Source organism: Chiloscyllium punctatum, chromosome 42 (genome assembly GCF_047496795.1).
Source record: "Chiloscyllium punctatum isolate Juve2018m chromosome 42, sChiPun1.3, whole genome shotgun sequence".
In the NCBI taxonomy this organism is placed as follows: Eukaryota; Metazoa; Chordata; class Chondrichthyes; order Orectolobiformes; family Hemiscylliidae; genus Chiloscyllium; species Chiloscyllium punctatum.
The window spans coordinates 2,454,438-2,480,474 of NC_092780.1; the positions used below are offsets into that span (position 1 = coordinate 2,454,438).

Below are 26,037 nucleotides of genomic sequence, written 5' to 3' on the forward strand. Positions count from 1 at the left end.
GTAAACTAGGTTGCAAGAAAGGCAGGTGAACCTTTGTCTCACCTGGAATGACTGGTTGGGGCCCTGGATGGAGGGGAGGAAGGTGGTGTACTGGCGAGTTTTGCATCTTTCCCAGTTGCAGGGGAAGGTGTTGGGGTGGGGTGGGGGGTGGGAGGGGGAATTGGTGGTGCGAACCAAGGACTGTTGAAGGGAACAGTTCTTGCAGAAGACAGAAGGGGGTGGGGAGGGGAAGGTGTTCTTGGTGGTGGGGTCTAGTTAGAGTTGGTGGAAGTGTTTAACGATGATGTGTTAGACACAGAGACTAGAGGGGTGGTAGGTGAGGAAAAGAGGGACTTTGTATTTATTGTGGGGAGGGGGTTTTAGAGCAGTGGAATGGGGAATGGAGTTGGTACAGTTGGAGTCCCTCAACTGCCGAGGGAGGAAAAGCACATTGTTCAAAATAGGTGGACATCTGGAACGCTTGTGGAATGTCTCCTTGTCCGCCCAGATGTGGCAGAGGCGTAGGGACTGGGAGTTCGGGATGGAGGTTTTTGCAGGATACTGGATGGGAGGTGTAGTTATGGGAGTCTGTGGGTTTGTAATAAATTTTCCCACATTATTCTTCATCTGCCAATTTTTTGCCCGTTCACTTCAGCTATCGAAATCCTTCAGTAAACTCTGTCTTATTCACCAGTTCACTTTCCTATCTTTGTCTCATCAGACACATTTTTAACCAATTTGTTCAGAATGTTAATAAACACCTCTGGAGCAGATGAACTCATTTTGAGTGGTAACCTTTAATATTGCACAGAATCAAATTTGCTTTTAAAAATTCAAGCACATGGTGCCTATAGATTCCCCTTTATCCACATTACCTGTCCCTCGAAGAATTCAAATTAGTCCAACATGATTTCTCTTCGCAAAATCATGTTGAAACTGCCTAATTTCATTCAGATTTTCTAAGTACTTTGCTGTAACCCTATTAATAATAGATTCTAGCATTTGACAACAGATGGCTTGTTAGACCTTTCACAATCCTTTTTCCTTTCTTGAGGAGTTGCATTTTCCATCTTCCAATCTTATATAACCTTTCCAGAACGAACAGAACTTTGGGAAATGAAAACCAATGCGTCTATCATCTTCATAGCGTTTTCTTTAGGATCCTAGGACAAAGACCATTATGTTCTAGTAACATGTCACTCTTTAGTTGTGGTAGTGTTCACAGCACTCTTTCCCTGGTGATTGCGACTGTTTTAAGTTCCTCTGTCCCCTTCACCTCTTGTTTGATTTACAAGAATTTCTAAAATGTTATTTGTATCATCTAGAATGAAGACAAAAAAAAAACTCTTCAACAGTTCTGCTCATTGCTTCTTTAAAATTATTGATTTCCACATGAATGCAAAAAACTATGGCACTATTCCTATTGTCTTGACTAACAATTCAGCTATGTCATCAAATGCAATTAACTAGTCAATTATTTCATACTTGTGGGGTCTTGCATGCAAAAGAATAATCCATGTATTGTCTTACAAAGCAACAATAACTTCATGACAGAACTAATTAACTGTGATACTCTTTGAGATGGCCTGGGGATGTGAAAGGTGCTATATAAATGCAAGTCTGCTGTTTCTCACCACTAGGCTGAGATTAAACCAGTGCAGCTTCTGTATTCTGCACAACAAAATGGTGACTAGCACAGGATCATAAAGCACACATAACAACCATTAGATTAACTTTTTCCTTTATTGTGGCAGGGAAATCTTTTAAAAATAGGAAACTCAGCATACTACAGAAGACACAAACAGTGGTGCCAATCACACTGGGACGCCACATGTGATGTTATCCTTGCTGGCACATCCCACCTTCCTGAAGCACAACACAATCTCAACTACAATTCAATTCATCTGATCACTAAATGAATGATCCTCTTCACAAAACAATTCCCCTTAGCACCAAACTAGGGCTTGCCAGCACTGTGGATTTGACTAGCTATTTGGGGGTCTTGTTAAATTCTTTTGTCGATTTACCAGGGAGATGGGATTCTGCAGTTCTATCACCTCTGTGACTACTTTAATTATAGGACATTGTATGATGACATTTTTAAATTTAGAAACTGTAATAAAAATGGGCAATAATGAAACAGATGCAATACGTGAACTTATAGTAATCTCTGGGACAACTAGTCTTCTCAATTGCCACAGAAGCAATTGCAGGAAGATAGACACCAACTAAATTCAAGGTGACAAAACACCAGTGATTGTGGGAAACTTCTCTATGGTTCAGAAAGCATTTGTAAAGAGTGGGTTTAGGAGCCAGCTTCACCAGAAACACTAACTTTTTCAGTTTTCAGAAAGCAACGTTCACAGTTCTTCAATACATCAATCTAAATCCATGGAAATTAAATATACAGAAAGTGAGAGATAAAGATGTACATATATTGAAATTATCGCTGCACTTTGACCTTGCAACTCAGGCATTAAGTCATATTTATTTAATGAAGAAAAATAAATATCCCTTAAGAGGGATCAAGAGCAGGCTGCATGAAGTACAGCATACAGCACTTTAAAATTTCTGTACCTTTACTTCCACCCCTTCATAATTTCAACTTTGTAGCACTGAATCTCAAACTGGTCGTGGGGCTGTAGGTTGGGCTAAAAGAGTCCATTACGCTGGCACCTCTACAAATGTGTAAAAAGAAAATCCTTCTAACTTATATAAACAGGTAGAATAAAAAACGAGTACGATACTAATCAAGTAGTACAACTAACTGGAATGGAAAGTTTTTGTATTTGTTGAATTCATTCTTTCTTGTCTTCACTCTCAGGTGTAGGCTCTGGCATGGTTTCCTCTGCCATGGCACTATTACTCTCTGTACCAGAGGTGCTCTCACTCGCTCCTTGCTCCACGCTGCTGTCTGTCATGTCTTGACATCCTTCTTTGTCTTCTGGAGTCGCTGTGCTCTCTTCACTACTCTGTTGGGTTTCTGGTGTTTCATCATTACGTGGCTCATCTGTAAATAAGAATGCAGATTTTAATCATAATTGCCTTCAGTTAAACAGAGGAAAGCCCAAAGTCACCAACTTCAGACCCCTATCATATAATTCACTGAGGTGGTGGGAAAAAATTGTATGGCTCACTTCAAAACAAAGCAGGGGTGTTCTCATGGTGGCTTTTTAACTGGTCTTTCATCTTGAAGCTGCCCGAGAGACCTCATTTAGAATAAACCAGCAGCTGCATTTGTCTGCAAAACAGCAGGTATCCTTCAGAAATAATCCCTTGACTGTAAAGTCCTTTGGCTTGTCCTGAGGACTTGAAAAGTCCCATGTAACTGTAAATCTTAAAATAAAAAGGATTGGGTCTGATTGGCTGTGATCCTCCACACCCCTTAATAGACTATCAAAGTCATCAAGTGTACTGGTTCTTGGTCTTGTACTAAAATAGCACACTTGGCTCCTGGCTCAAGCCCCTCAGTGAGGTTTGAACATACAATTGCCTAATTCAACTGCAAGAGCTCTAGAATGCAAAGTTAGTATCATCCAGATTTACATTATTTTTTAGAAATAAAGGTTAAAGATCAGGGCCAAGAATTATTGTATAGCCTCTTCTAATTACCATGACTTTAGCAAAGAAGGCGGAAATCCTGGAGAAACAGTGCAAACCGTCTTTTACCACCATTTAAGAAAATTCTAACATGTCAGCTCAGTTTTTCTCCATGTACTTAAGTTAGAAGGACTAAAGTATGGATAGTGAGAAAAATCACTGAAGGGTTGTCAGTGTTTCTGAAACCTTCCAGGTTGGATTTATAGTGGCAGAGACTTTGGGAATGAGCTGTTATGTAACATGAATTCTTTATTTTTAAAAAAGTCAACATACAACACCCACACCAACAACACAGTCCAGTCACCGTGCTCCTGGCCCTGAGGTAATCAAACCTGAAGAGGACAAAATAACTTTTAACTCCTTTTTGACATAATTCTGAAGACCAATTTAGGACACCAAATCTGCTATCTGTACCATCCTCAGAAAATCAACAAGTGACTCACTGACAACATGGCATTTTACCCCATTCTACAGGGAGCTTCTGTAACCCATTAAAAGTGCCTGTGAATTATGCAAATAATTGTTTATTTACTAAGCCTCTAAGCATTCAAAGCAACTCACTTAGCCAGTGACAAGAACTCTCTCTCTGATCTGTACAGTCCTAGTGTTTGTGCAATTCAACAAGTTTCAACATTGCTGAAAAGGTGAGATCTACTTGACAGCTTTAAGTAGAAGTATGGTAATGTCCCTACCTCTGAGCCAGAGGGCCTAGGTTGGAGTCCCATCTCTCAATGTCTGAATAGGTTGACTTATCAATATCTCTAATATTGCACTCAAATACCATGAACTTCATAGGAGTTGGATGGGATGTTCTTCGGAGGGTTGGTTCAGACTCGATGGGCCAAATGGCCTAGGGACTCTATGATGTAGTGCCAATCAAGCAGGCTGTTTTTTTTTCCCCAGATAGTGTCAAGCTTCTGAATTGTTGTTGAAGCTGTGCTTATCCAGCCAAATGGGTTATATTCTATCACGTTCCTAAATTGTGCCTTATTCACAGTGGATAGCCTCTGGGATCAGGAGATGAGTTGAGTTACACATACTCCTAGTCTCTGAGCTGTACTGTAGCCACAGTATTTATATGGCAAATTTAGTTCAGTTTTTCTGTCACTAGTAACTCAATGGATGATGATAGTGGGGTATGCAGCAATGGTAATGCCATTGAACAGTAAAACTAAGACGGCTTGAATGTCTTTTCGGTGATAGTCATTGAATAGAGGTCCAAGACCATTCTCTAATAACAATCATGGTTCTTCAATAATAATGAACTAGTTGCAAACTTTAGATTCCCAACGATAAATTAACCCAATCTATACTGAAGCAAACTGCCTTTGAGGCAGGTGAAGCTCCAAAAGGACAGTCATATCAAATGAGCATTACTTATTTACAAATAATTAATGTTTCCAACAATGGGAAATTTGCCCATCTACAGTTTTTCAGCATTTCCACTGTTCCCTCACAACTGTAGAATGTATTTCACATATTTTTTCTCTTACCCTTAAACATTTTTTTCTGGAAGTGCTCTTATCCTTTAGAATCACAGTTATCACAGTGCAGAAGGAGGTCCTTCAGCCCATCATGTTTGCAATGTACCTCAGAAAATGTTAACTTTGTGAAAATCTCCTGCCTTTTCCCCTAAATCAATGTGGTTTCAATTTAAATAACCATCGCTTTGGAATGCGACAGTTGTCCCCCACACTTCCAGGCAGAGCACTCCAGACTCCAACTACTTAAACAATAGACAGCTACCTGACAAAGGAGCAGCGCTCTGAAAGGTAGTGCTTCCAAATAAACCTGTTGGACTATAACCTGGTGTTGGGTGATTTTTAACTTGCCCATTCAATAAAGGGCATCCACTTTCCAGGTGGAGGCAATGATTCAAAAGCAATGGCATAAAATCCATTCTGTCCATTGATGACAGAGTTCAAATAAATTCTTGAAATAAGAAGTGTGCACTTCTAGTTTGGATGAGACTTCCAAGAGTCAAGCTGAATTGAATTAGTGGCAGTTTCAACCCCTGTGGCTGCTCCTTTCCAGTCACTTTCTTCAATCACCCTTTACTTTGGAGGTGCTTTAGTCCGGATTGATTACTGTTCCCCTTCTGTTCTATTTGAATTAAATCATTTCTGGTCACTGTAACCAATTGTGAACTTTTCATTAAAGATTACAGCAGTGAAAAAAAGCCAATTGCCTCAATGGTAGCTCTTTGCTACAAAAATATAAACTGCTTTGCTTAATTTATCAAGTTACAACATCGAACAGAAATGTGACTCAGATTTGGAAACTAGGCTGGTCAAGCTGGAATTTCCTTTCAGCCTGAAGAGATTAAAAGATAACTCCTGTGAGAAACAACAGTTTAAATATTCATAAAGGTATTCAGTGCAGTCAAAACAAAAATAATCACTGTTTTTATACAAGAATAAAACTGCCAAAAGCATACAGCTGTACCTGAAAGTTGTACCTGTACAGACTCCCACAGAATGTGGTCAAACAACTTCAATTTGCATGGCAGCCAATACCTGAAGTCAGATAATCTAAATACCAGAGATGACGAGTTCAATGACCAGGTTCTTCAGTGTCTATTGATGAAGTCATCATTTAGGAAATATCACTGACAAACCCCATTTAAGAACCTTTAATGCATTATAAAAATAAAGTCTTGTAGTGATGCTCCATTTCAAAGGCTTTATAAGCACTTGGAGCTGAGGATCAAAACACTGAACTGACAGGCATTCCACTCTGATGTTAAGAGGTATGGAACCAGCAATGTAGCACTAACCCGACACTGTTAAACCTCAGGCCTATGTCAACAGCCTCAGTACAAGCTTGGTTCAACCATGGCCAAAAAAAAAGGGAACTCCAGAGGTTTGGCAAGAGGGGATGTTGTTAACATCACTATAGCTAACTACTCTAGACCCATTCTTCAGCACCTGGCCCATAGCCTTGCATGCCTTGGCCTCACAAATGCACAAAATACCTTTGAAATGTTATGAGTGTTTCTGCCTCTCCCCCAATATAGGAAGTGAGTTCCAGATTCCCACCACCCTCTGGGTGACAAAACATTTCTTCTCATTTCCTATAAACATCCTGCCCCTTACCTTAAATCTATGTCCCTATTCTCTGATCCCTCCTTCAAAGGGATGTTCCTTCAACTCCCTATAATTTTATAAAACTCAATCATGTAACCTCCATCAAGCAATACTGACCCCCCCACCCCACCCTCATCCCTCCACATCTACCCAGCGAAGCTGCCCAAGAATCTTATATATTTCGGTATGGTTGCTTCTCCCTCCTTGAGACGTCAATGAACACAAGCTCAAACTACTCAACATCTCCTCATAATGTGATCCCTCCATACCCAGAATCAATCCAATGAACCTTCTCTGAACTCCCTCAATGCAGAACCAAAACAGTTTACAATATTCCAGGAGTGGTCTGACTCATATCTTGCATACTTTTAGCGAGATTTCCTTTGAAATAAAGACCAACATTCCATTTGCCTTCCCCATTACCTGATGAGCATGTGTGTTAGCTTTCTGCAAATTTATGCACGTGGATCCCCAAATCCCTCTGCAGCTTTCTGCAGTCTTTCATCATTTAAACAATATTTAGTTCCTACATTTTCCCACATTATATTCCATCTGCTGGGCTCTTGCCCACACACCTAACCTAGCTATATCATGCTGCAGCCTTTTGTTTCATCCTCATCACTTACCTTTCCATGTTTCATCTACAAAACCTGGTGATAGTAGATTCATCTTCCTGATCAAGTCATTTATATTGTAAATAATGGTGGCCCCAGCACTGATCCCTGTGGCATTCCACGTTACCATTCCAGAAAACGTACCCATGTCCCTACTCCATTTCTATTAGTCAGCCAATTCTCTACCCATGCCAAAAGCTTCAAATTAATGGGCTTTTATCTTAAGTAGCTATGTGTATGGTATCTTATGGAATCCCTTTAGGAAATTCAAATATATTACATCTTCTGATTCCTTTGTGCCTACAGTGCTTGTTACCTTCTCAAAAAATTCTAATAAATTTGCCAGGCAATGTTTCCCCTTCATGAAGCCATGCTGACTCTGCTTGATGATATTATGCACTGTTAAATGCTCTGTTATTACATCCTTTTGAATAGGCGTCAACATTTTCCAATGACAGATGTTAAACTAATGATTTAGAGTTACCTGTATTTTGTCTCCCTCTCTTTTTGAAGAAGGATGAAACAACTGACAGTTTTCCAATTTTCTAGGAAATTAATCTATTCCACTTATGATAGAGGTTAAACAATTTTAACTTACCCCTCTCCCATTAGAAAGCTATAGTACTAATCCAGCTTCACTTACGAATAACCCATCTTCACCATCTAGCGTGGTGAAAAAGTTTGCCTTTTCAAATTGTGACAAAATTCCTTTGATGGTTTGATTGGGTAGTGAGAATTCCTCAGATCTTTATTTAGATCCTTTGGGTAAATGTATACTCTCAGTTTTCCAGATTGTTTATCTATTAAAATTTTACATTCCACCAACGGCCATGGTGGGATTAGAATCCAGTCCATCAGAGCATTAGCCTGGGACTCAGAAATAATCCTGCAACATTCCTACTAAATCATCATCTCTCGCTTTTGATAGTTAAAATCATGTGCTTCGCCTTGTATGCATTGTAGCAATTTTTCCAGGCTTCAATAGCATCATCCAAATCCACTACCTCTAGCAGCTTGAAGGAAAAGGGGAGCATGTTCACTGGGAATATCATCAACTCAGAGTCACTCACACCAGTCCAATTTAGAGGTGTGTCCCTGATCCTTCATTCTTTCTTGTTCAAAATGCTGGAACTCCCCATCTAACTGCACAACAGCACATTTACTATAGACTGCAGCAGGTCAAAATGACAACCTCAAGGACAACCCAGATGGGCAACAGACATTAACTCTGCCAAGACATACAAGTTAAAAAAAAACAGTAGTGCAACGCTCCAGCTCACCCATTCTGTTACCTGTGTCCATGGGGGTCTCCTCCACTTTGGATTCGTCAGCCTCAATGCTGCTAGGAGGTTCCTCAGGTATATTACTCTGGGGTGGTTCTACATGGTCGGCCTCCTTTTCCCTTTCTTCCTGACGCTTGCGGGCTTGCTCTTCGGCCTGAGCAATTTCAGCTGCAATTTTTTCCATGTCAACCTCCACCTTCAAATTGCACAACTAAATAAAGCAAAAGGAGGTTAAAATAAAAATCTGCAAGAACTCAAAGATGTCAACATCATTGCTCATTTAAACAAACGTCAGTTGAACAAATATGTCCAACAATATCTTGTATTTATGTAACAGCTTTAACATAGTAAAAATCCAAAGCTGTTTTTAGGGAGAGTTATCGGAGTCAAACGTATAATAACTGCTAGCCAATAGTTTAGTCAAAGAGATTGATTTTAAAGGAGCAATTTAAAAAGGAGAGACATGAAGGTGATTATTGAGTTAATGTCAGTAGTTAGGGCTTAGATGACTTGAAACATGATCACCAATATAAAAGCAAAAGAAATCAAGGATTACAGGACTTCATGTAACCACACAAGCTTTTTTTGTGCCGTTTGGGGAGTCCATGTTTGATTTTACAGGTTATGAGTTTGCATTCTGCCAGCAACTGGACAAGACACAACCTGTCTCTAAGAGAGATCAGGTCAAAGACAAACAACCTCAGTATTCAACAGAATGAAAAACAAAATGTCCACAAAGCAGCATTACAAGCCAACTGCAAAATTTAGCTAAAGTGACATTTGCATCTGAACACGAGTTTATGGGGTAAAACAGAGTTATCCTGATGAAGGGCCCTGCCTGAAACATCGATTCTCCTGCTCTTCTGATGCTGCTTGACCTGCTCTGCTTTTTCCAACTCCTCATTTTACCAACTTCGAAGACAGAGAGTTATTAAGTGCTTTCTCTCCGTTAACGTATGTTGCTAGATCTGCTGAACTTCTCCAGCACATTCTTGTTTTGCTTCAGATTTCCAGCATCCACAGCAGTTTGCTTTTACACCAGAGATGCTGCTGTTTTGGGACATATAGCAGGACAGACTCCAGGCCATGGCTTCAATTCTTCTGGGACCTATAATGTACCATTTTTTCACTTCTTCCATGATTTTTCAAAACAACCTGTTCAGAAATGCTGTTAAGTATCTTTGGAGTAGGTGGAACCTGAACCCAGAATTGCTAATCCAGTGGTAGGGACACTACCACTGAGCCAAAAGTGGGCCTCTCCCCCCCCCCCACCCCCCACTTCGCTCCTGAAAATACTGAACCCAACTGGATCTAGATGCTCTCTGATACCTTTCCTCATAGGTGTTCATCAGGTTATCAGTCCACAGACGACATCACATTACAGCCTGACCCTATCCTATTATTTAGCATTTTTAAAGGTGGTTAGATAACCATTAGATTGAAGAACACCAATCAATTTTCCCTTTCCCCAGTCTGTGAACTTTTCAAAAATCAACCAACTCAGAGCACCAAATGGTGACCAAGACTATGTAGGTAATGTAGAGTCAGTCTAGTCTGCCTCTGCAACTACAGCCATGAAGAAAATTAAACCTCATGGAATAAGAATTTGGTATGACAGAGATTACTGTACAAAATACTAAAAGGCTTCTTTGAATATTTAGAACTTGCTCTTCCAACTGCCAATCACTTGCACAACACTGATACATGAGCAATTGACTACACACCCAGCAGATAATCTTAAGGTTTATGCGATGAACATTTCAAGTGTTGGATAGTTACAACTCATCATCTCCAAATCAAATTCTTACCCGCTTTAGTTCATTATTAAATAACTCTGTAGTTTCTAGGAATTTCCGTTTCTTGTCTTGGTGGCGTTCCTCAATCTGAAGGAGCTCAGCTTCCAATTTCCGCTAAAGGAAAACACATTTTAAAATTATGTTTAAAGAGTGGTCAAATTGAATAATGTGACTGAAAATCAACAAAGTGTTCAGGGATATGAAGAATTATTTCCAAATATCTTCAATGGTTGCTTTTTTGTGTTGCTTTGTTCGTTAAAAAACATAACCTCAAATCCACATTCCAGTCCACCCCTAAAAACCTTTCACCAGCTTGATTACTAAGAATCTATCCACCTCATTCTTAAAAACATTCAAAACTCTAGCTTTTCCCACTTTTTCTGGAAGAGTTCCAAAAAGTCACGATCCTCAGAGAAAAAAAAAGTTCACCCAATCTGCCTGAAATAGACAACTATTTCGAAACAGTAACCAAGAGTTCTAGATTTTCCTACAAAATGAGACATCTTCCCACATTCACCCCATTATGATCCCTCCATTCTGAAGGTGGGTCACTGAACCCAAAATGTTAACTCTGCTTTCTCTCCAAAGATGTTGCCCAACCTGCCAAGTTTTTCGAGCAATTCCAGTTTTTGTTTCAGATTTCCAGCATCCACAGTTCTTTGGTATCGTCTCATTCTAATATATGAAGTGCCAATCTGCCACCTTGGAGCAGAATAACCATAGGTTAACTGTCCAATATCCACCAAGCTTAGAACTGGATAGTTTAGAATAGATTTGTCAAGGATTTTTAACACCGTAACCTTTTATTAAACCCGAATCTGCTAGTTTTTATTAGCTGCAGTTCAAAAGGGTCTACTTACAAGAATAAAGCAAATGATTTTATGGAAGGATCAAGAGCAAAAACTTCCATTGCCAACTTCTCTTATAGAACAGACACATGATTTTAAAAATAGGTTAATAGAAAGTAATGGGCCAATGGGCTGAGGAGCGGCAGATGGAGTTTAATTCAGATAAATGCGAGGTGCTGCATTTTGGGAAAGCAAATCTTAGCAGGACTTATACACTTAATGGGAAGGTCCTAGGGAGTGTTGCTAACGAAGAGACCTTGGCGTGCAGGTTCATAGCTCCTTGAAAGTGAAGTCGCAGGTAGATAGGATAGTGAAGAAGGCTTTTGGTATGCTTTCCTTTATTGGTCAGAGTATTGAGTACAGAAGTTGGGAGGTCACGTTGTGGCTTTACAGGACATTGGTTAGGCCACTGTTGGAACATTGTGTGTAATTCTATTCTCCTTCCTATCGGAAAGATGCGGTGAAAGGGTTCAGAAAAGATTTATAAGGATGTTGCCAGGGTTGGAGGATTTGAGCTATAAGGAGAGGATGAACAGGCTGGGGCTGTTTTCCCTGGAGCGTCGGAGGCTGAGGGGTGACCTTATAGAGGTTTACAAAATCATGAGGGGCATGGATAGGATAAATAGGCAAAGTCTTTTCCCTGGGGTCGGTGAGTCCAGAACTAAAGGGCATAGGTTTAGGGTGAGAGGACAAAGATATAAAAGAGACCTACAGGGCAACATTTTCACACAGAGGGTGATACGTGTATGGAATGAGCTGCCAGAGGATGTGGTGGAGGCTGGTACAATTGCAACATTTAAGAGGCCTTTGGATGGGTATATGAATAGGAAGGATTTGGAGGGATATGGGCCGGGTGCTGGCAGGTGGGACTAGATTGGGTTGGGATATCTGGTCGGCATGGACAGGTTGGACCGAAGGGTCTGTTTCCATGCTGTACATCTCTATGACTCTTTGACTCTATAACGAGAGACTAAAATATAGTAATTAATTAGTAGTTAGTTTCATTAAAACTCAAATTGCAAAGAATAAAGAATATGATCAGCATTGACTACATACCTGATGAACCATCAGTGACTGCACCTGTCTTTTTAAAACCTGCATTCGTGCTGTTGTCACCACAGATCGGACATCTGGGACTACACTCTCACTCAGAATCTCACTAATCAAACGGTGGTTTCTCTGGAAACGCGCTGCAGAGATGTGCTTCATTGAAAAGCCATCATCGTAATCTGAAAGGATCAGGAAAGAAGAAAATCAGCAAAATGCAGACATAATAGAAACTACATTAACTAATTGTGGAGGTTTTTGAGTTCCTGACACAACTGACGTTCAGATTAACGCAGCTAACAGTACTCATACATTTTACATGTCATAAATGCAGAAATCTTCAACCATTCTACGGCAGTAAATTGATGCTATCGAGCTATCAAACTGCCCAAAGCCATCACATTTTCAGGTATCAGTCCAAAATGTAAGGTGGAGCTGGATTTTACACTTCTATAGTTCGAGCAAAAGGTTAGGTGCTCTGAAATAATTCCAAAGCAAACCAAAAGACCGCTGAAAATCAGATATCAAAATAGAAAATCCTGGAACTACACAAGATCAGACTTCACTTTTCTCTCCATGGATGCAAAGTCTGTTTCCATCTCCACAGATGCAGCATGTTTATTTTCAGCATTTTCTGAAGTCACAGAAGCATTGTAGTCTATAACGCAGAAAAAGATTCTTTGGCTCTTCGAGTCTGTCAGTTCAAAAACAACCAGCTAACTATTCTAATCCCATTTTCCAGCACTTGGCCATTGGTCCTGGCATCCCACATTCACATCAAAATACTTTTAAACGTGATTCCTCCAAGCAAAACATCCCCAGTCCCACCTCATAAGTGATTCCCTTATTTTTCACTCCAGTTGTATCATTCAAATCTGAAAAGGTGTGTGTAAAAGATCATTCAACATCCTACCCGTGACACTTTTCATCAAGTCCCTCATTCTGGCTAGTTATGATTATTTGCCCAAACAGGAATTCACAGATAACCAGTATCTAGTTTACTTTCATTTTTCTAACAGAGGGGTTCAGATGATCAGAAAAAGGAAACCCTGCCCAAGACCGCGAAAGGCTACTTTAGAAGATGCTACTTTCAGAGGGTATCAGTCACAAGCGAGAGATCAATTTGGGGCTTTTTCTATTGCAAAAAGCTCAATTCTTGATAGTATTCAGCTTCTTTTAATGTCACTGTGTTTATTTACATCAAGACAAGATCAGACATCAAAACAATTCCATCATACCTTATTTGAAGCTGTTCAATATTGAACGGGTTGTGAGGAGTCAGCTGAGCCACAACTCAGAGAAGCCAGACTATCTCTAACACGAGGTTGTAGCAAGCAGTTAGAAAAATAAGCATGCACAAACAGAAAATAGGGAGAGGAGGGGCCCTGTGAGCCTGCTCTACCAATGTGATTGTGGCTGATCATCCAACTCAATACCCTCTTCTGATTTTCTCCCAAAACTATTTGATCCCATTAGCACGAAGCTATGTCTAACTCCTCCTTGAAATCAATGATTTGGCCTCAATCACTTTCTGTGGCAGAGAATTGTATAGGCTCACCACTCTTTGGATGAAGAAATTTCTCTTCATCTCAGTCCTAATGCCCTACCCAGTATCGTTAGTCTGTGACCCCCGATTCTGGACTCTCCAGTCATCAGGAATGTCCTTCCTCTATTAGCCTGTCTAACAGTTTTGAAATCACCATCTATTCCAATTCTTCTAAACTCCACTGAAAATGGTCCTAACTAATCTGGTCTTTCTTGTCAGTCCTGCCATTCCAAGTATCAGATTGATAAACCTTTTTTTGCAGTCTCTCCATAACCAGAACACCTTTCCTCAGACAAGGAGACCAATAATCCAGGTGTGGTCTTACCAATGTCCGATTGCAGCAAGACATCCTTGCTCCTGTACTTGAACCCTCTTGCTATGCTGGCCATTGTAGTATTTGCCTGCTGAGCCTGCATGCTTACTTTCAACAACTGGTGTACAAGGACAGCCAGGTCTCATTGCACCTTCCCCCTTTCCCAATCTATCACCATTCAGATAATCTGCCTTCCTGCTTTTGCTCCAAAAGTGGATAACCTCACATTTATCACAATAATAATTCTTCGGCCATGCATCTGCTCGCTCACTCATTCAACTTGTCCAAATCACAGTGAAGCATCTCTGCGTCCTCCTCACAGTTCACCCTCCCACCCAGCTTTGTGTCATCTGCAAAACTGGAGATATTGTATTTAGTTGTCTCATTAAGTTACTGATACATATTGTGAATTGTTGGTATTCTAGCACTGATCCCAATGGTACCTTACTCGTTACTGCCTGTCACTAGGAAAGAGACCTGTTTACTTCTACCCTTTATTTCCTGTCAGCCGACCAGTTTCAGTACACTACCCCAAATCCCATGGACTCCGATCTTACATGTTCATATTTTATGTTAGACCTTATCAAAAACCTTCCGAAAATTCAAGGAAACCGCATTCACTGGCACCTACCTCCCTTAACAACTCTACTAGCTACATCCTCCAAAAGAAAACCCAGTAAATTTGAAAAGCATGATTTCCCTTTTGTAAATCCATGTCGACCCTGTCACTGTTTTCCAAATGCTTTGCTATTAAATCCTTTACAATGAACTCTAGCATTGTACTACTACTGGTGTCAAGCTAGGCAGTAATGCCAGGAAATGTAACAAGAGAAGACATGGTGTGTGAAACAGGAGCAACAGAAAGATGTTCACACTACTGACTGAGGACAAGTGCATATATTTGATGACATGAATGGTGAAAGTCAACAGGGCAGAACTGAAGTCGATCTACACCCAGAAGCTATGGCAGTGTGTATTAGCAGTGCTTACCATCAGGGTCCTCAGCTGGCTGTATACTCATGTAAGGTTCTCCTTTCTCCATCCGTGATTGCCGTTGGCGACTCTCTTCCTCAAGTGCTGCCTCAGCTCGACTTTTTGCATTAATGTAAGCGAGATAGGCAGGAGAATTGTGATATGCTTTCATGGCTTCATTATATTCAACCTAAAAATCGAAGCAAATTCCATGAAGTGGGGACAACCAAATGAAGCAACTCCAACATATATTTTCTTCTAAGGGTATGTACCAAACTTGAAGGAGAGGAAACTACTTGTTAACTTGTCTGCTTTGGATTCAGCTCTGGGAGGTACATATCAGTAACTCTCCCAACAGTCCCCACTTTCCATTGAATTCCTGAATAGTCTTCACAGATTAAATCAGACGTGATCACATATGGAGAAGCATTAGAGTGAAAACTGAAGTGGTAAAAGAACATGATGCTTTGCTATTCAGATCAGAAAAAGTTTGAAAGGGTTTGCAAGATGCTGCTCATTAATATTCTCTATTGACATTTGTGAAATTCTGCCAAAATGTGTAAAAGTTTAAAGCTGAGTGTTTTGTTGCTTGGATTAAACCAATTCAATTAGAACTAGCAAAATGATTTCCCTTAAACTTCAAACAGCCTACCCTCACTTCAAACAGGTCAAATAACTTGGTTCTGAAGCAAAAAAATACATGAAGGAAAATTCAAAATGTTGTGAGATTAGCATAAACCACAGACAACATAAACTCATCCTTTATGATATGCTGTGCTACAAGATTTCCTGGACAAAGATCAAGACGGATCAAATGAATACTCTCGAAGAAAGTTCGTTTGATGAGGAACAATATCATAATGTTTTCATACAATTTATTCTCTAAATTAATTAACTGCTTCACAAAGGTTTCTTTCTCTTCTGTCCAAGGACTTGACACAAATCTAGCCTATTGTGCTCACAGATTTTAAACTTTCAATCAACAATGACCTACATTCCATCCATGTGTTTATAACAAACCATGCTGGACTTTTACAAAGCCTAAATACAAGTATTGGCTGGATTTGTCATGAAATAATCAAGCAGGTCCTTCACCAAGACTGAAGTGTTCAAATCCCAGAGTGATGGATTGATAGTCTTAACTCTGTTTCCAAAAACAAAATGGATCCACAGAACAATTCTCTGCAGGAATAAACTAAGGCTGACAATTTCATTCAAAATGACCGCTGAGGAATTGAAATGCCAAAAGGCATAGCTAAAATGTTGTTTTAATTTCAGAGTTAAATTAAGGCTCATTGTTTGGGGCAGATTTACTCTGTATCCATCCAGTAGTGGATATGGCTTGATGGTGTACCTGAACTGTACTTATGCTGTATCTGAGCTGTAGCAATGAGGCAAATGAATGCTCGATTCCTAAATGCAGACATTCCTCAAGTCAAAAACAGCATCCGCACCAAATGAAAACAGGAAAGGAAAACAAACCTAGATAGTTAACACTCCCAACCAGATGCATTTTATGGTCACTGAAACTCATTTACTGAAAGGAATCCTGTTCCTGCTGTTTTACCTTTTCTGCTTCATAGTCATTCAGATATTCCTGCTTTTCCTCATCTGTGAGATCCCGCCACATTCCACCGATGATTTTCCCTATTTCCCACAGCTTCAGATCAGGATTGGAGGCCTTAACCTGGTCCCATACCTAAAATGTAATAAGGAGACTTATTTACAGAGCTAATACAGTAATAGAATTATCATACTGTCAACCAGACAGTTTTTGGGTATAGTACGACCAACACCCGAATGTACTTACTATAGTGAGGCATTTATGAGGGAGTCCTGTGATTAGTACTCCTACAAATCTTTCTCAGTTTTTAAAAAATTTAAACTTAAGCTGCAGCTCTTGGTGACATCATCGGTGGAAGCTGGCTGGGAGTTAGTATGTCTGAGAATGTGAAGGAGCTGAAGTCTCACATTATGCAAACGAAATAACAAATAAATGCTGAGAGTGGCAGCAGGTCAAACACCGGTAATGTACATTCAGCCAATCACATTATCAGACTGAGTAACTCATCCAAATTAATAACTAGCACACCGTCTTTGAATAAGAACAGTAAGAGGAAAAGCGAACACCTGTTAAAGCAGATCACATTTAAGGATGTTATTCTTGCATGGTTGCACCTATGGGAAGACTCAGGTGGGACAGAATTACAGACCTGGATTTAATGACATTCAGATATTTATACAAAAAGATTTTCCTTTAAGAATGTTTACAGCCTCCACCTAGTACAAGATGTCAGATGTTTACATCAATGAGAATGAAGATCCAACAGGAAGTATAAACTGCAAAGCAATCCCAATTGTTGCTAGAAACTCTAGGAAGTGAAAGACTGATGACACAACAGTGAGCTTCTTTCCTCAGTTGGCCTGTGGAATCGGAGTGGGCGCAGCCTGGCGAACGCATGTTGCAGTGTATGCTGGGATACTTTCCTGCAACTACTGTACCTTTCTGCTGTAGCGCATATAGGGCATCAGAGGCTTGTCTGGAGGCTTTGGGGGCTTTGGAATAGTGATGCCTGAGGATGTCTGTGGGAGACAGAAACTTGTCATGTTATCTTGCATTTCAAGAGGGACAGCAAACACTCAATTTGTCAATTAGTAGCATAAAATAAAATCTAAAATTAGAAATTCTATTTGCATCCAAGTGGTACTGAGAGATTTGAAACATATCATTTAAAAGTTAAACTTTGAACATCAATGAAGTTTACAAATTGAAGTTCTTTTATACAAAGTCATATTGGGAAGGGTCTGCTGGGAAAACAATAATGGTCAAATAAATACTTCCCATCACTGATTGGAGCTTTAATAAAGTAGTTTTCTGTTTGTCAGGGCCATAAGACATTAGCGTAGAAGTAGGTCATTCAGTCCACCCAGTCTGCTCTGCCATTCAAGAAGATCATGGCCGATCTGATAATCCTCAACTCCACTTTTCTGCCTTTGCCCTCCATAATTCTTGATTCCTTTTATTGATTAAAAATGTCTTTCTCTTAACAACTAAATACTCAACAGTGCTCGGAGGTAATTAATTTCAAAGATTCATTACATTTAGAGAAGACACTCCACTTCATCAGTCTTAAATGTGCAACCCCTTACTTGAGACTATGCTCTCTGGAGATTGGGAAAGACCACAGAAAGTTGCAGCACAGAGGGTTTTGGAGGGGTCTTCATTCATGAATTATACAAAGCTGGTATCCATATTCACAAGGCACTAGGGAAGGCAAATGGAATGTTTCAAAAGGAATGAAGTACAAATATAGGGAAGTCTTGCTAAACAAGACATAGTCAGATCGCACCCAAATGTGAGGAAAAGTTTTGATTCCCTGAACTAAGCGAAGATATTTTGGGCAGCACGGTGGCTCAGTGGTTAGCATTGCTGCCTCACAGTGCCAGGGACCCAGGTCCAATTCCCACCTCTGGCGACTCTCCGTGTGGAGTTTGCACATTCTCCCTGTGTCTGCGTGGGTTTTCTCCGGGTACTCCGGTTTCCTCCCACAATCTAAAGATGTACAGGTCAGGTGACGTGGTCATGTTAAATTGCACATAGTGTTAGGTGCATTAGTCAGGGGTAAATATAGGGTAGGGGAACGGGTCTGGGTGGGTTACTCTTCGGAGGGTCGGTGTGGACTTGTTGGGCCAAATGGCCAAAACAGAATCTAATCTGGTATTGGAGGAAGTCAAGAAAAAGTCTCAGATGTGGAGGCACCTTCTGACAAGGAGGTGAAGTAGTTCAGCCTGCACTCATTGGAGTTCAGGAGAATGAGCAAGTGACCTTATTGAAACAAGGTTCAATCGGTGTGGAAGCTGCTTTCCCTTTCTCTGCATCTGTCGTATCACTGTAATAAAGCTGCAGACAAGGCAATTGTCAAGTGTTCAAATATGAAGATCATTGGAAACATAAACTTGGGAAGTCAAACTCAGAATTAAAATCTGACACTTTTTTGCTGGCCAAGACTTCACAGAACATGAGAAAGTGAATGTAAATAGGATTCAAACCAAATGGCAGAACAGGTTGGAGGGACTGAATGGCCTCTATCAGCTCCAGTGGGGATACACAGATCATTTTACTGTATTACAAAAATAAAGTTTATTCACATTATTCCAGAGAACAATACTTGAAATAGAATAAGTGCTGCTATGTTCCATTACCAAACTAGAAACTTTTTATGGTACTGAGTTATGAAGCAAGACTTTGTCACAGCTCAGACCCAAATATCTTCATGGACTGGAGTTCCAGACGAGAACAATCAGGGTTTCCCTGGGCTCCTGAAAATACTGTTTAAACAGAGTTCCAACAGTTTAGCAGAATGAAGTTTTCAGAATCTACATCAAACAAGTATACTGCAGGATGTAAAGCATTTTAAGACCTGAATATTTTCATTTGAAAGTGTGGGGAATGTGGTAAGGAGATATCAATGTAAGCATGTAAACGTTCTCCATGTTATAAAATCGGTCACAATTAGTTAATGCCTTCATTTAGTCTCCAATAAACCTTGCCCTAATCCTTTAAATATGTTATCCAATCCCAGCTGCAAATTCTTCCAGTCCTTTCATCCAGATGTGTGTTCTACAATTTGCCCAAAAAGAACTATTGAGTTATATGTTTCACACCCTTACCATTCTTTTTCTCTTGAATTTCTATCACAACCCTTCTGCGCATTTTAGCTGTCAAGACCCCCAGCTTATATCTTCCATTTTCCCTTTTTATTCATTTCTCTTTAACATGCCTCTTCATCTCTAACCCCCAACTATTACCTCAATCTTTTAGCATTCCTTGACTGTCCAATGCTTTTGCCTCCATCCTAGCTCAATGTCCTAAACAAGAGCGAAAACCTCCCTCAATGCTTCTCCTCGTGTCTTCGGAAGGATCCATTGTGCACTTGCCCTGCTTGCTTCCAAGTAGCGACTTGAACTTCTCCCATTCTACTCTTTCAATGACCGGTTCCTCGTGAACAGGCTGGGCAGCTAATTCTTGCTAATCACTTCCCATACAAATCATTCCTTTCACTGCTAAACCTGTGAAATCTGCCCATCACTACCTAACATCTCTACTATCCTTCACAATATCTATTCCCCGATACAAGGCCAACGCCATCTACTAACCTGCACCTGAACAAGAGTTGTCCATTTGGCTCATCAGGCCTGCCGCACAATTCAATAAGATCCTGGCTGATCTGGCTCTAATCTCAACTCTATATTACTGCATATCCTGATAACTTTTCAGCCTCTTGGCAATCAACAATCTACTTAGCTCTGCCTTAAACACATTTAAAGATTCTGTATCCACGACCTTTTCAAGAAAGGAATTCCAAATTCTCTCAACATTTTAAAATAAAGTGCTCCCTCATCTCTCTTAAATGGGTACCCTCTTACTGAATCCAGGTTCTTCCACAAGAGGAAATACATTTAACCTAGTCAAATCCCCTCACGATCTTATAGTATTTTAATTAAGTCACTTCTGACTCTTCTAAACTCCAAATAATAGAGGCCTAAGTTGTCTAGCCTTTCCTCATAAGGTAAGCCAATCATTCCAGGTATTAGTCTAGTAAATCTTCCTTGAACTGTTTCTAATGTATTAATATCATTTTGTAAATATGGTGACGGGTGCTGTACATAATACTCCACACGTGGCCTCACCAATGTCTTGTATATCTGAAGCAACACCTTTCTACTCTCAGTGTAATTTCTCAGAGATATCTGCACTACTTTCCTTTCATAGGATCTATAGCGAACAACTTCGCGTAGTCTACAATTTCAACCTGCACTTCAATTCATTCTCTAACTGCTCTGCATTCACTGACTTCCCAGCCATGTCAATCATGTCCTCCAGATCAATACTCCAGCTATGTGAACAGACATCCCTTTAAACGTTATGGCCTCATGGCTCCCTTTGCAGCAATCACATAACCATTTTCACAACATCGTTCTAATTGGAAGGAGACCAGAACTGCACGCAATATTCCAACAGTGGCCTAACAAACATCCTGTACAGCCACAACATGACCTCCCAACTCCTGTACTCAGTGCTCTGACCAATAAAGGAAACCATACCAAACGCCTTCTTCACTATCCTATCTACCTGCGACTCCACTTTCAAGCGCTATGAACCTGCACTCCAAGGTCTCTTTGTTCAGCAACACTCCCTAGGACCTTACCATTAAAGTGTATAAGTCCTGCTAAGATTTGCTTTCCCAAAATGCAGCACCTTGTATTTATCGAAATTAAACTCCATCTGCCACTCCTCAGCTCATTAGCTCAGCTGATTAAGATCCCATTGTAATCTGAGGTAACCTTCTTTACTACTTACTAACTATACCTCTTATGTTCACATTCAAATCATTTATATCTGTTGCCCTCTTTTGTTTAAATATACATTTGGCATCAACTGCAAGTCTTGAAGTGACACTTTCGATTTTGCAATTCCAAATCACTACAGTCGGTCCAGCAGCAATCTCTGCTGAAGTCCCTGCTGCCCTACTGCCAGCTGTCTTGTGCCCACTTTAAAAACAACGCACTTCTCATTTCTAAGGACTAAATTTATTTCATTCAAGGGAGCAACAAATCCCATGTAGCAGCTAATTCATTTCTCGGTTAGGTGAAACCCATCCACCTCTAATTTGTTTTGAGAAAGACACTCCAAATTAAGGGACTGTTACAGCTGCTTTTTCATTCTTGAAATTACAATTTCATAGGTTCAGAAGTTTGATAGTTACCTTCTCCCTGCCGATTATACTGGAAGCACGTGGAGTTCCATTGTGGAATGGGGCCGTAGGGCCACAAGAATCCTATTTATAAACACAAGCCATGGAATTTGTTACACAGATTGAACATGGATAGTAAATCAAGTTGATAAAAAAGCACTTGTTAACAATACCAAATAAATCTAGTTGTATCACTTTTGTAATTTAATGTTGTTTCTAACTGCATTTCAAATTATTTTTAGGAATATATAGCTGGCAAGAGATGCCACAAGATGGTGCTCTTAGGTAGTGTGGAATAACACAATAGATTGTCAAAGTTTAAACATACTTTTCTGTTAGTTAATATTTGGAATTTAAGTATCCAGCCATTTCAGGAATCATTTGGCATATTTAAGAACACACTTCAAATGAGATTTGCCTTTCACTGCAGCACATAATTACAAGAATTGGTTACAAAATGCAGAAATAATGTAGCCTCAAATACAATGCTGAATAATTTTTGACATGCATAATGTGAGAATCTGCACCATACGTTCTTCGCCCGTTGAAAATAAATTACCAACAATTACAAGCTCAGTGAGAAGATGGCTCTCAGTTCTCTCAAACACTTTTATCTGACAGTAAAGAATAAGTGAATTTCAATCTCAATATTTGAAAAAGAAAGCTCACCAAAATTAGTTCAAAAGGTTGGTCAGTTAAAACTTATTTGTCTAGAGTGAAATGAAAAATTGTTGAATAATTTCAGGAATGTATGAGAGCCAAATAATTAAAGAAATCATCCCTTTATTGCAAATCATAAGTTTTGTTCACACATTACAACTAGATTCCAACTGAAATTCCAATGTTTACTGTTAGATTGATGTGGAGGGGCCAGTGTTGAACTGGGTGGATAAAGTTAAAAATCACACAATACCAGATTATAGTCTAACAAGTTTATTTGAAAGTACCAGCTTTCGGTAACTGTTAGATTGTTACTGGTGTTGTCAGGTATCCACAATAGTCATATTGGGAGTTTGTTTTGGCAGAGTGAGGAATAATCATGCTGAAGTAAACATTGCTAGTTATTCATTTTTCATGTACCATCAAGCTTTCATTATGAAAATATCTTTACATTTTAGCCTTGCAAAGTTGAATCAAAAGAGCAGAAATAGTAATAAATCATGGTTTCAGATGAATTATTTAAGGAGGTATTCACTTATCTGGCTAATGGCAATCTTAAAGAGAAAAAGGGAGATTCTGAACCAGTCCAATGGTTGTTAAAGTGGGAACTAACTTTATACATTGTAAAATAAGAAGCAAGAGAGAGCAGAGAGGGGAATTTGGCACTCACTATGCTTGACATGCATGTGATGAAAGTGGGCAAGCTATTGCAGACAGCAACATCCAATTTAGGCTTGATATAAAATAGGCACCGATTTTAATCTCTCTGACACATCAATTTGTGTCACCTTTAGCAACATTCTGAGTCCAAGGTGAGCATGCCAACTGAGCCTAAACTGACAGCCAAAGAGTGCAGACAATGAGAAGAGAGGCTGCCAAAAAAAGAATAGACTGACTAAAATATCCTAGCCTCTCGAGGCTGGTGTTCAACCCCTCCACTGGACCAACCTGTTTGCCCAGTTCAGCGAGACTGGACCAATTTCTGATTCTCACAATTAGTGAGCTGCACTGGGCCCACACCTGCTCCACCAACTTCACACCTGTTCCAGGTGAAAAACCACCCGTGACTTTAAAGACATAGAGGAAAAACACATGATTTACAGCACTAAATAGATATATGAATATAAAAGTAATGATTCCACTATTGCCATATGAATGGTCATAAATTGTTTATCTTCATTTTGGTCAGATAAAATTAGAAAGGGTGAAATGTTGAGTGAAGGGAAACACAAATTGTGATGATAAGAACAGGAAACAGAAAAAAGAATACAGCTCCAAACTTAAGGGACTAAGGACAGAATGTAATACCCATCTGTGTCCTGATTGGAGGGGGAGGAGATTTATTCAGGTGGAAAGGTGAGGATTCGACATCTTCTGCCTCTAGCCCAATTGAGATGATGACAGGATGGCTCATGGATAGCTTTTGAGGCCCAGCCACCAATTGAAGCCTTTAAGTGTGCCATTAATGCTCAATTAAGGGCCTCATCCCATCACTGCTGTATTTACCCAGAAGAAAGTGGGGGATTCTCAATCTGGGGCCTTTATTACTCAAGTTGAATTCCACACTTACACAAAGTCAGAGAGCAAACCATTAACTACAGCAGGGTGTGCAGAAGCATTTTATCTTGGTGCATCAAGTAAGTATGATTGGAACGTGAATTAAAAAAAAAGAACTGCAGATGCTGAAAATCAAAAATAAAAACAAACGGTTACTGGACCCAAAACACTAACTCTGATTTCTCTCCACAGATGCTGCCAGAACTGCTGCGATTTTCCAGCAATTTCTGTTTTTGTTTCTGATTGGAACATGAACTTGCTATCACATGAAGTGGCTGAGGCATTTAGGTAAATACATTCAAAGGGAAACTGGACAAACATTGGAGGGGACAAAGGCTAGGAGATTTTGATGGGTGAGATGAATAGGCAGGATAGTGTAGGAGGTCCACTTCTGTGTTGTAATTGCTTAATTAATCCCCGAGGTGCAATGGTACGGGAAGTTTAAATCCAAACTGAAGCTTACTGATACAAACTGAAAGTGATAGCTATTACTATAAATTATTTTCAAATAGGAAAAGGGAGTCAGCCATTCAGTCCCTGAAGTCCGTTTCGCCATTCAAAGAAATTACAACTGACCTGAGGCCTAACTCCGTTTACCTGCTTTTGTCCCATGTCCCTTAATGATTTTGCTTAACAAAAACTTATCCATATCAGATTTAAAATTATTTTAATTATTTTTATTCAAACTAACATCACCCTTTCCAAATGTCTTGGTATAAAAAAATGTAAACAAGACAATCTAGCCACTAAGAAACACCACCCCAAATTAAAAGAATGACAATCATAAAGAGCAAAATTATTAATGATATGGAGGTGCCAGTGATGGTCTGGGGTGAGAGTCGCATGAAGCCAGGTTATGGTCCAACAGGTTTATTGGGAATCACAAGCTTTTGGAGCGCTGTTCCTTCATTAGATGAAGTCTAAGCTCAACAAAGTAATTTTAAGAAAGAATTGAATGACACAAACAGAAAAGTAAAAAAGTAGCACATCTGTAGAAATACACAATCCCAGAGCCAGATAAAAGATTTTAAAGATTTCTATGTCTGAACCACTCACAAAGAAGAGTTTGTTAGCAGTCAAAAACGCAACACACTTTTCCAAAACCATAAAAGCCACTCATAGATTAAATAGAAACATTCAAAGCATGGATAATATGTAAACTGAAGTATCAATTCGCAATAGTGTGGTGGACAGAAGGGCAAGAGGATAAACCATGTAAAACGAAAGAATATTCTCAAGCAAGACATTTTGAAGGTGACAGGTCACTATCAAAATCAGCGAAGTCATTGGACTGAAGGAATATTCTGACAAATTTGGCTGATATAAAACTTGATGTTGGGCAGAATATTCAAATAGAATGAAGGGAGGCAACTCTGCAGCAAGTTCATTAAAATTGGAATCGGAGAAAAGAAAACAAAAAAGAGGCTTCTCTTTAGGAGAATTGGTAATTATAGAATTGGAATGTTTAGGATTCTCATCACAAGCTCCACTCCAACTACAGATTCCATCCCGTCCAGACAAGTGTTTTGAAGCTGAACCTGATCACATGCAAACTTGGTGTTACATGTGACCGGAGAAGCAATTTCCAGCCACACATTCACATCATCTTGCTATTAGCCAGATTGTTATTTCTATCTTTGTATTCCACCCTTACTCAAAACAACTGCTCACCCATGTCTTTGTTAACTCCAGACTTGACTCTAATGCTTTCAAGGATAGCCTCACATCTTGCACCCTCTATAAATTTCAGCTCATCTAAAACTCACTCACATTAAGTCCTATTTACCTATCACCTATGACCTACTTTGTCTCAATCTTGTTTCTGAATCCCTTCTTTGTCTCACACCTTCCCATAAAGATGTACAGCATGGAAAAAAACCCTTCAGTCCAACCCGTCCATGCCGACCAGATATCCCAACCCAATCTCGTCCCACTTGCCAGCACCCAGCCCATATCCCTCCAAACCCTTCCTATTCATATA

General features: G+C 39.8%; 1 protein-coding gene across 5 annotated transcripts in view; it reads right to left on the reverse strand.

The window, feature by feature from the left end:
- Positions 1-1,703: 1,703 nt before the first annotated feature.
- The window catches only part of smarce1 (SWI/SNF related BAF chromatin remodeling complex subunit E1), a 53,924-nt gene continuing 29,590 nt past the window's right edge, over positions 1,704-26,037 (reverse strand). For 3 of the 5 annotated variants that reach the window (XM_072561189.1, XM_072561186.1, XM_072561187.1), the window contains 8 exons: positions 21,852-21,923; positions 17,587-17,667; positions 16,652-16,783; positions 15,103-15,274; positions 12,263-12,435; positions 10,371-10,472; positions 8,560-8,773; positions 1,704-2,989 (listed from right to left, as the gene is read on the reverse strand). In XM_072561189.1, coding sequence (XP_072417290.1) covers positions 2,778-2,989; positions 8,560-8,773; positions 10,371-10,472; positions 12,263-12,435; positions 15,103-15,274; positions 16,652-16,783; positions 17,587-17,667; positions 21,852-21,923 — 1,158 coding nt within the window. In that variant the 3' untranslated portion in view covers positions 1,704-2,777. The remainder of the gene's footprint in view (positions 2,990-8,559; positions 8,774-10,370; positions 10,473-12,262; positions 12,436-15,102; positions 15,275-16,651; positions 16,784-17,586; positions 17,668-21,851; positions 21,924-26,037) is intronic. The other 2 variants (XM_072561188.1, XM_072561190.1) reach the window with 2 other exon arrangements.